Source organism: Phascolarctos cinereus, unplaced genomic scaffold (genome assembly GCF_003287225.1).
Source record: "Phascolarctos cinereus isolate Bilbo 61053 unplaced genomic scaffold, phaCin_HiC Scaffold_4;HRSCAF=312, whole genome shotgun sequence".
NCBI classification, from domain to species: Eukaryota; Metazoa; Chordata; class Mammalia; order Diprotodontia; family Phascolarctidae; genus Phascolarctos; species Phascolarctos cinereus.
The window spans coordinates 255,941,978-255,953,580 of record NW_027555847.1 but is presented as its reverse complement, the minus strand read 5'-3'; the positions used below and the strand labels follow the sequence as shown (position 1 = coordinate 255,953,580).

At 38.8% G+C, this 11,603-nt stretch overlaps 1 protein-coding gene across 2 annotated transcripts in view; it reads left to right on the top strand.

The window, feature by feature from the left end:
* Positions 1-207: 207 nt before the first annotated feature.
* PRXL2C (peroxiredoxin like 2C) overlaps positions 208-11,603 on the top strand; it is a 40,090-nt gene continuing 28,694 nt past the window's right edge. The window contains exons 1-4 of one of the 2 annotated variants that reach the window (XM_078153014.1): positions 208-635; positions 1,368-1,436; positions 6,531-6,584; positions 6,983-7,088. In XM_078153014.1, the coding sequence (XP_078009140.1) occupies positions 444-635; positions 1,368-1,436; positions 6,531-6,584; positions 6,983-7,088 (421 nt within the window). In that variant the 5' untranslated portion in view covers positions 208-443. The remainder of the gene's footprint in view (positions 636-1,367; positions 1,437-6,530; positions 6,585-6,982; positions 7,089-11,603) is intronic. The other variant, XM_078153015.1, reaches the window with a different exon arrangement.

The window sequence follows — 11,603 nt, the reverse complement described above, 5'->3', positions numbered from 1 at the left end:
ATCCAGCCCAGTAGAAGAGCATCACAAAGCGTGGGGAGTTAGGGGTGCCAGTGTGCCAAGAAGCTAGTAATATCCAACGTTTATTTGTTATCTTTTTTTTAATTATTATTTTTTTGGGAAAGGCCAAGGGCGTGTGTGTGTGAGTGTGTGTGTGTGTGTGTGTGTGTGTGTGTGTGTGTGTGTGTGTGTGTACACACCCAGACGTGAAGTGCAGGTCTAGACCGTCCAAGGAAGGAAGGCAGATGCGGCCAAGGCCAGCCCACCCCCTCGCAGCCCCTATGGCTCCACCTCCGCAGGCTCCGGGGGAAGAGACAGCCACCTCCCAGATCTTCCTTGAGCAGGCGAGCCCACCGAGGGGTGCCTCGTCCACCCCACCTACCCAGTCCCCTCTGCACGCTTAGCTTCCCCCAGGACTGAGTGGCAGCGCCGAGCAGGGTGTCCCAATGGCCAGCGCCGCGCTCGGGGCGGTCACGCAGCAAATTTGCAGCCTGGGCCCGCTGCAGCCTCCGGAGCCGGAGCGCGGCTTGCCCTTGGCCGAGGACGTGGCCGAGCTGCCGGTGCTGGATGCCTCCGGCAAAAGGATCCCGTTCGGGGCGCTCTTCAGGGAGCGCCGAGCCATCGTCGTGTTCGTGCGGGTGAGACCTGGCTGCAAAGTCCCACATCGGAGCGGGGAGGTTTCGCCTCCCCTTCCCTCCCTGGAACAGCTTCCTCCTCCGGCCTAGTCTTAAAGTTGCTTCTGACCTGCTTCAAGGAGAGGCTGTAGGTTCCTGGGAATCCGGGACAGGAGGAGCTTTATTGCTTTCTTTTTCCTCCCCAGAGTATTAAAAGACCTTTCCTGTGGCAAAGGACTCTTAACCTTGATTATCTCTTTTGGCATTGTGGTCTACTGACCCCTTCGTAGGACGACTTTTTAAATACTTAAAATACATTGATTACGAAGGAAACCAAATATTGGTTTGAAATAGTTATCAAAATATTTTTTATAACAATAAGTTCATGGTCCCATCCGGCCTAGAGAGAGAAGCCAAGAGAATGAGAACATAGGTTTGTGGTCCCGCTCCCTTCCTCAGTATGAAAGTCCTGTTTCTTTTGCTTTTTGAAAGAGGAAAATGCAAAATAGCTGTCAGGCTCTTCAGCCTCTGGTTTGGAAGGTGTATTTCTCTCCTTTCTTCCTGTTCCCAAACACAACAACAACAAAGGAGGTGGTGGATTCTTTTCAGTTTTAATATGACTGGTCCGCCCATGGCACCTTTTGCTGAACATTTACTTGTATGGAGTTTATATAAACTCGGCCCCTTCTAGATGTTTGGTTACCTCTTGCTCATGTGAGTTCCTAACCTGCCTACCTTGCTGCATTGATGTTTCAGCATTTCTTGTGTTACATCTGTAAAGAATATGTGGAAGACCTGGCCAAAATCCCTAAGAATTTCTTACAAGTAAGTTTCCTGAGTGGGAATAATCTGTATGTTAAATGTGCAAGAGAAAGATTTGTCCATCAACAAGTGTTTATTAAGGGTGCCAAGCAGCAAGCTAGGTGCTAGAATTACAAATTATATCCTCTGACTTCAAATAGTTTATATTCTATCAGGAGAAAAAAAACTTGTGTACATGTAAGTAAATACACACCTTCTGCAGTATGCCCAAAAAAGGGTCATCTAGCCTTTGCTTTGATATCTCACGTGAGAGAAAACCCATTACCTCTAAAGGCAGCCTATTCCATTTACTCTAATTTTTAGGAAGATTTCCCTTACATTAAGCCTTAATCTACCTCTCTGCAAGGTCTGTCCATGGCTATTAGTTTTATCCTCTGGGGCCAAGCGAAGTAACATCTTCCATGTGGGAGCCCTTCAAATAATGTTTACAGACAGATGATCATTTCCCTGTTAAGCCTTCTCCAAGCTAAATATGCACAATTTATTTCAGTAACCTGGGATATAATATCTAACATTTGTATAGCACTTAAGGTTTGCAAAGCACTGTACATATATTGTTTCATCTGATCCTCCCAAACCCCGTGAGGTAGATATTATTTTCAGTTCTACAGATAAGGAAACTGAGGCTGAGAAAGGTTAAGTGACTTCCATGTTCTCATAGCTAGGATGTGTCTGAAAGGCAAAATTCAAACTCAGTTTTTCTTGATTCCAGGGCCAACATTCTATCCACTATGTCACCTAGCTCTCTGGGTTAACTAATTTGCCTTCAATTATCCAAGCTTCTTTCTTACCACCATCTTACTTATCTTAGATTTCAATTCACTTCACCATTTTTGTCCTATCCTTCTCATCTGAAAATAATTTCAGAACCCCTTTTCACAAGCTGAGGAGCTTGTCCTAGATTCTAGAAGATATGGGTCTGCAGGACTTCAAATGCTTCCTAGTCAGGACCTGAGGTACATGGTCTCAGTGTAATGTGATACTGGGTGGCAGACAGCACTAGGCTGTGCATTAGCACCCTTCAAACCCCCAAGATGGTAATAAATCACAAGCTCAGTAAGCAATACATGTCGAGTACATAAATACCATAGGATTGAGCCAGCCCATGCAAATAGATATCAGTCAGATCTAGAGAAGTTGGCAGAAACACACTAATACACGCAGGAAATGAGGACTGAAAGATACCAGGCTCCAAAATCTCTCATTTTTACTGCTTTGTTGCACTAGCAACAATCTTTCTCTCAGGTTTACACATGTATTTGGTTCGGCTTCCCTGTGCTTCTTTCTTACCCAGAATGACCATTTGCAGAAGTCTTGTTGTTTCAAAGATACAGATGCAAATTTTATTTTCTGACTTTAAACCTCAGTACTTTATGTTCAGCAAAAATACATTTGATACTTCTTCATTGGGATGTGTGAAAGTAAAATGAATAGAGAATATCTGATTAAATAACTACTATTAATTGCTTTTACTCTTCCCTCATACACTTTTTATGGTAATAAAGCTCATTAATCATATAATTTAGGGAAATCTTACTTATTGAAAGAGTTATCTAAATGCGATTTGTGTCCCTAAAATACTTTAAAAATTTATTGATAGGGGGAAGCTACGTGGTGTAGTGGATAAAACTCCAGCCTTGGAGTCAGGAGGACCTGAGTTCAAATCTGACCTCAGACCAAACGCTTGACACTTACTAGCTGTGTGACCCTGGGCAAGTCATTTAACCCCAATTGCCTCAAAAAAAATTATTGATAGCTTTCTTTTGACTCAGCAGACACTTCCCAACAAACAACAAACACTTTCCTCCCCCGTACACATGATACTTTGCCCTTTTCTAGTTAATTGACTTTTAACAGAAAGTATGAGTGCTTTAACTCTGTTAATTTGGCACCATTATTCTGTTATATCATATCTGAGTTCTTTTGCCTTTTGGTGACAACCTCTTTATTTGAATGACCTTCACTTGTGGCACCCTGATTTCAAGAAATACTAATTCCATTCTTCCTGACCTTCTACTGATCACCTATGGCCTAAGTTCATTGCTGATTCTTCAATCCTTCTGAGGCAGCTAGTGGTGCAGTGAATAGAGTACTGGGCCCAGGAGACAGGAAGACCTGAGCTTGTCTCCCACCTCAGGTACTTACTCGATGTGTGACCCAGGAAAGTCACTTAACACACAGTTTTCTCAACTTTTGTAATGAAGATTATAATAACACCTGCTCCACAGGTTTATTGTGAGGATCAAATAAGATAATATCTGCAAAGTGCTTAGCACAGTGCCTGGCCCATAGTAGGTACTATGTATGTATTGCCTTCCCTTCCCCCTCCTTCCATGACCTGTTAACAGAGTAGGATTCCCATACCCTATGACAGTAGGCTTTTCTCCACTTTGCAACTTGTAAGCACTTGGCCATCATCTAGTTTTTTTAAACTATTTGAATCTGGAAAAATAGGATCATCGTTTAGTTATGGAAGTGACCTTAGTGGACATCAAGACCAATTCACTCATTTTATAGATCAGGAACCCAAGGCACAGAGAGGTTAAGTGACTCTCCCGGGGTCACACCACTAAGTGTCAGAGATGGGAGTCAAACCTAGGTCCAAGGTGCTATCATTTGTTACCATTTGCATTTTTAAAAACTTTGCTCACCTTTGATCTTCTTAAAAAGTATGTTTGAAAACATCAATTATGTTAAAAAAAAAATATTTCCCCATATAGGGTTATACTTACCTTTTTTTTCAGGATAAGTTATCTTTGGGTACAAGTCATTTTCCTTTGCTTTTTGGTATCTTATTTTCCAGCTTAGTCTTTAATTTCTCAATTTGTACTTGATACAATATGATACTGTTAGTAGTAATGCTGCATCTGGAGTCAAAGGTCCAGGGTTAAAGTCCTACCTGTGTGACTATGGGTAAGTCACTTATCCTTTTCAGACCTCAGCTTCCTAATCTGTAAAATAAAGAGATCACAGTAGATGACCTTGAGGGTCACTTGTAGCTCCAAACTGATAATGTGATCTGTGCCTTTTTGGCTACTTGTGAGATATTTCCTGAAGCACTGGAATTTGTCAAATACTTTTAACAGTGAGCTAAGTTTAGGCCTCCTCTCTTAGTAGCCTGTGAACCAGCTCTTTGCCCTCTAGTTTCAATACTAAAAGGAATTTTCTTACATGATTTCTTACAATGTGGTATATACATGCACTCTATTTCGTCATGAGTTTCTTTCTTCTTTTTTTTTGGAAGCCAGTTATTAGATTATTAAATTAGGGCCATTCACTGAAGCAATTGAAACGAGGGCTCCTTGAATTTGAGAAATTTTATTATAAGGAGACTTGATTAGTTCCTTCTGCTAATTTTAGTTCTTTTATTTGGTGGCAAATTATGAAGTGACCCAAGTGTCCTAAAGGGGGGGGGGAGAAGGTCACATGCCAAATTTAAATGTCATAGAAGATTAAAGTATAATCTTCACATCTGGCTAGAGACATAAGTAGGACACTTGAGGCCTTTATATCTTCATCTAGCTTGGGGCAATGGCATGGCAGTTGCTTAGGTTGTGATAGTATGGCCTCCCAGCTTTCCTTTTTTGTGTAGTAAAATCTCTCCTGAGTGTTAGAGATGCCCCTTCCTTTTCTGGTGTTCCAGGATAGTGATTGGTGGAACAAGGTGTTATATATTACCTCCACTTCAGGATCTAAATTCTTCTATCTCTGAGCACAGTAATTAGTCGTGAGGGATGAGAGTGGAATGTTCCCTGATGTATTCAAAGTTAGCTAAAAGGAGACACACGGAGAGTGTTCACAATGCCTGCTGCTCTGGTGCTATCTGGGCCAAGATGGGCATTTTACCTGTGAAGTAATTATTCATGGATAATGAACACTTATAGGATACATGCCAATTACCAGGCAGGTGTCAGAAAAAATGACCTTCAGTTGTTCTCTGGAGAATCAAAAGTCTCCTATAGTGTTTATTTTCTCTATGATTCAATATGTGAAATTCTAACTCAGGAGAAAATAAATAAATGTCCCATCCACAAAGATCCTAACAAGGTGATAAAGGCCTTACTTATTAATATAGTTATATATAAATATGTGTGTGCAATTTTATTCTATAGTAACCAGTTTTCATTCATTTATAGTACTTAGATGAGGAAAGATAGCACTTGGCAGTTACAGAGTTCTAGAAAGCAACACTATATCTCATACACATAGCAAGAAAGGCCTACAGAGCTTCAGAGACCAAATATGGAAAGTGTCACAAAACTTAAAGTTTTGTAGGGCTTGCCACAATTGTCTTACCAACCAGTGTTCTTAGGGTAAGTTGCTTTAATTTGTAGGGACCTTTCATGTTCTTCCAATTTTACTCTTTTTGCTTTTGCTTTAGTATTTTTATTACACCTTTGAATTTTGGCATTCCATCTCTTCCATTCTCTTTTTCAGGGTGTTCACTGCTTTATTCATTTTTTAAAAATCTTTTCTCAACCATTTTCACTCTTTGAATTTTTCTTTAAAAGTCTGATTTACTTTTTTATTTATGATTTATTTATCTCTTCTTTTAATGCTTTCATCAAGCATTAAAAAAAAAAAGTGAGGATTTCCATTCTGTTTTCTGGAGTTTTTTGTTCCACCACCATGGGGATTTCTCCTCTTCTTCCTTTTATGTCATAATATTTCTTCATTCAGGAGAAATTTTTTTGCTTACTTGCTTGTTCACCATTTTCCTCCAGGATTTTCCTTGTAAGAAAAATATTTCCTTTTCCTTCTTTTTGTTCTTTGTTTACACTATTTCATTTTGCTAACTATTTTGAGGTAATGAGGGAGAGCTGGGCTTAGTCATGATCTGTTACTGAACCATCTTGCCAGAACTCATGATTTAGAATTAGCATACCTTTTTTGTTATTGCTTATACATTTTTGGAATCTTTCATTCTGGTGCAGTAGAACATTGTTATTAAAATAGAATAAAAATTGAAGGGTGAGGATACAGATGTAAAATAAATGGTTCCTAATGAATAAGATATTTGTTAAAGTGCTTTATGAGACACCATTAAAGACAAGCTATAATCTTACATAGTCAAATCTTTTTTTTCCTCTCTTAAAGGCTGCCAATATCACACTAATAGTTATTGGACAGTCATCTTTCCAACACATTGAGGTATGTAGTCGGTAAGTAAGAAAAATTGTATTTCTTGATCCAAATCTATGATTCTATTGCTGTATAGAGCTCCCAGTGTGGAAATTCCCTCCACTGGTGCTGAGCTGCAACTATTTATAACTTGTCATCTCTCAGATACTCCCCTAGGGAATTTAGAGGTAAAGACTATGTGTCAGAGACAGAACTTGAATCCAATTCTTCCTAACTGTATCCACTGTGCCATACTTCCTCTCTACTTAGAAAAAAGTGAGATTAAACCAGCTTACTTTCAGACATTAGATGTGTACATTATGTAAATTTTTTGGCTGCAAGTTAGTTTTTACGAATAAAATTAAATCAGTGTTATTTTTTTCATATTTTTCCTTTTGAAAGACTCAATTTTTCTTTTTCTTTCCTAGCCTTTCTGCAAGTTGACAGGGTATTCTCATGAAATTTATGTTGACACTGAGAGAAAAATTTATAGAAAACTTGGAATGAAGAAAGGTGAAGGAATTGCTACATCAGGTAAATACACTTCTGGGTCTTTCATTTTACTGTAGAAAACATTTTTTCCTTTTGTGAATATATTTGTTTGTGAATCTATAAACATGTATTATAGTGGGGAAAAGAATAGTTAATAATGAGTCAGGGGTCTTTAAATGAATCAGGAGTCTTTAAAAATTTATTGATATTTTGCTTTTTACATCACCTTAATTTCCAAATTTTTCTTCCCAACTCCCCTACATAGAGAGCCATGTTTTGTAAATAAACAGAAAAGAAAGAAAAGAAAAAGTCATTCAGCAAAACTAACCAACCCATCAGTTGAATCTGAAATGTATGCAGTGTTCCTTATCCATAGTCCACCACCTCTGAGAAGCATCTAAGGATGGGCTTTTTCTTATCTCTTCTCCAGGATCAAGCTTGGTCATTATCATTACACAGTATTCAGTTTTGTTGTTTTTATTTCATCTGCATTTTTTTAGTCATTTTGCAAACTTTTTTGGTGGGGGGGGTCTATTTCCTCTGTATCAGTTCATATAACTCTTCCCACACTTGTCTGAATTCTTTCTATATTCACTGTTGTTTACATTGTAATAGTATTCCATTATATACATGTAACATGACTTATTTAGCCATTTCCGTATCAGTGGACATCTACTTCATTTCCAGTTCTTTGCTATCACAAAAAGTGCTGCTGTGAATATTTTGGTGTGCAATTTGACCTTATTTTCTGTCTTAGACATCTTTGGGGTACATACTTAGAGATGGAGTCTCTAAGACAAAGGAAAGGACATTTTAGCGTCTTTTAAAGGGTAATTCCAAATTGTTTTCCAGAATGGTTAGACTATTTCACAGTTCCATCAAAAGTGGAAAAAGTTGCTGCCTGTCTTCTAGCAGCAATTTCAGTATTAATAATAATAGCTAACTTTTATATGTAATTCTTACTATGTGCCAGATGGGCCACTGGGTTGCTCAGTGGATAGAGTACCAGGCCAGGACACAAGAAGACTCATCTCTGTGAGTTCAAATCTGGCCTCAGACACTTCCCCAGCCCTGTGTCTCTGAGCAAGTCACTTAGCCCTGTTTGCCTCAGTTCCTTGGCTGTAAAATGAGTTAGAGAAGGAAATGGCAAACCCCTCCAGTATTTTTGCTAAAATAACCCTAAACGAAGTAACGAAGAATTGGACATGATTGAACAACAGCAACAACAAATGTGCCAGGCACACTGTGCTAAGCCCTTTTTAATTAGCCATTTGGCTTCCAAGGTCCCTTCTATTTTAAATCCATTATCCTATGACTCTTATTAGAGATATATAATTCAAGGTTTTTCCCATTTGACCACATCCCATTTTATCTTAGTTGAATTGTATTCATTCAAAAATTTCATATAATCTAAACTGCCAAATTTAGGGGGTTTTTTGTCAAATTTAAAATGTTTTTTTCTGATTGCCTTTATTCTTTGTTTAGATTAGAACTCTCCCATTAGTCATAGTTGTGAACACCTTGAAAATCTTACTGTCTTCTATTTTTTAATGGCATGATCTTTTCTATTCAGGCCATATCTCTACTTTTAGCTTATGCTGGTATACAGTAAAAGTTTTTAATCTAAACCCCATTTCTGCCAAATTTTGTTCCAGTTTTTCCCTCCAGCAGTCAAATAAGAAGTCATTCCTAAGTAATGTATGTTCTCATATTTATTGAACACTAGTTAATTCATTTACTGTTTCTGATTCTTCCTTATCTAGTCTCTTTTACTGATCTACTTTTCTATTATTAATCAATACAAATTACTTTTAATGATTGCTTCTGTATCATATAAAATTATATTTTTACATTATTTGCCTTGAGAAACTAGAATTTTTGTTGATCCAGATTAATTTTGTTATTTCATCTAGCATCATAAAGAATCCCCTTGTTAGTTTGATTAATCTGGCACTAAGTCAATAAATTAATTTAAATAGCATAGTCATCTTTATTACATTGGTGTGAGCAATTCCAAATAATTTGAAGCAATCCTTCCAATTATTTAAGTCATTCCTTATTTCTTCACAGTATTTTATAATTGTATTTATATAAGTCTTGAGTGTACCTTAGCAGATTGGCCCTCAGATATTTTATGTATTATGCAGTTTTTTTAAAACTTCCCTTTCTATTATTTCCTCTGTTCAAAGGCTTTAAAAATTATCATTTTATGAGGGCTAATAATTTCTTATTTCAAGTTAGATATTCAATCTTCATTTAGGATCTTAGTTCCCTGAAATAGTAATTATTATGTAGGGGGTTGGGAGACAGAAGAGAGGCAGGTGTGAGTGGAGGAGTATCATATGAATCATGACCATGACATTTTGAGAGCATCATTCCTGTGCTCTTTGAAAATCCTAATAGATTCTACATTGATAGAGCTCTGTGTAATTAGGATAATAGGCTCATATACAGAAATGAAAGGGACCTCAGAGGCCCTTTAATCCAACTCCTTCATTTTACAGATAAGTTAGGTGTGAACTGTTTAGTTTGGCTTAGTTTCTGCCTAAACTAAAAGTGATTCCTATAGTAAATATGTAAAGGTTGAAAGATAACAGATATCCTCCGTGATCCAGGATACCCCCTTTCATAAGGGGCCCCAGCTCTGTCTTCACACAGGCCAGTTCATCTGGGAAGAGAGTCAGATTTTTCTGTCTGGCTCTGTCCTCATCCTGGAGTAGAAATTTCTAGAACAATGATTAAGGTAATAGAATATCTTCTAGAAAAGTCAGTTAATGTACAATATGGAGATTCAGTCTAAGACAGCTGTTTATATATCCTTTGTCACAGAAAATATTTAAGATGCAAAGGATTGAACAGCACACATGAAGAAATGCCAACAGCAAAACACATTTCAAATGCTATTCATTCTATTCCCCGTGGAAGTTAATGGCAACTTTGTAGAGCTGCGTGAGAGAGATTTAACTTTCACCTCAGACCTTCACTATCGGAGTCACCCACAAGGTCCAGATCTCCTGGCCAGCCAGGACATGGATTTCTTTAGTTCTTTGTCTCTGGGATGATCCTGGTGATGTCCATATTCTCCTCTGAGAAGTTCCTCATTCTCTGCTTCACTGATAGCCTGATTTCAAACTCAGTAACCTGTGAGGTGGGTAACTGGCAAGGTTGAAAAATGGTCCATTTCTCAGAATGTTGGTTGCCTATGCTCAAGAAAGGAAAGAGAAGGGACCTGAAGTCCAGTCTCCTGGACTAGTACACATTATTTCTGCTATATATTTGTAGATTCTATTGTTACTGGGGAATGAGGCAGGGGGATCAAGAGAGAAAAAACTTCTTCCTCCCCTCCCCTACCCCTGCTACAAGTGAGAGAGTGTTGGAAGAGTCTTAAAAGAGAAGGATCCCAAAGACAGAGATATTGCTCCTCATTCATCTTATAGACCAACATAGACAGTTCTTCCTCACTCTCAGGGCAGCGTCCAGTCTCTGGGGACCAATCAGGAGTTTCTATGTCATTCCAGCAAATTGCATATCACTTAGCAAAGAGACAGAACACGTATCAAGTTCTGTGGGATGTGTCCCTTTCTGATTAAGATCCACACCCTGTAGTTTTATCAGGTAGATTAGGATGGGAGAGGGACTCAGTTGACTAGGGGTACCCTTTATCACCTCCCTACTACACAGAGATTTTCTAAATTTGTTTCTGCTAATTGTTTATGCAGCCCATAGAAGCTTTTGAAGATACTATCTCAACTCACACTCTTATAGATGAGTCTTGGGTCCTGGAGCAAGGCTATGTCTGCCCCTCAGGACCCTAAGGGTACCCCTGAATTGAGGGTGATTATCTAGTGCCATTGTTTTGAGCTTCCACTAATGTGCTTCACCCCAATATTATCAGTTGAGAACCATTTCAGAAAACTAGCTTTTAAGGAAGGAGTATTTCTACGGTGAGAAGAGTTGGTAGAAAACATCCCCACAAAGACACTCTCATATAAGTACATGCAGAGTTTCCAGGAAAGTAGGCTTAAACATAAATGGTATATGTGGCAAAGGAGTAATTCTCAGCTCTTAGATGTTGGAAGTTTTCTTATCCCATTTGTGGGGTGCTCAAGAAATTTCCCTTAGGCATGATATGCATTCTTTGCTAGACTCCTTATAGAGCTATAAATCTCTGTCCAGTTTGTCTTTGGCTGCCAGTACTGATGCTGCCAGGACACTTAATAGGAAACTGGGAAATCCAGAGTCCTCTAGACCCTTTGAAACTCACAATGTCCTCTTCTGGCCAGTGTTGGGGGAAGGAGAGAGGAAGAAGAACTAGCCAAAGCTGAAGCCAGAAGCCTCTCCTCCCCATTCCATCCCCAGGGTGTTACTCTTTGGGGGTTTTATTGGAAAGCCACATGTTTCAAACTCTCCAGTGACTCCAGCTTGAAACTAGCTTGACAGTTTATCTAGGTGGATGACTCTAGGAGCATGACCAGTTCTCTCTGACCTATCCAAAGCTTTCTTCCTGTGCAATGTAATTCCATTTCCAAGTATTTTTAGCACTTAGTTTAAAGCCTG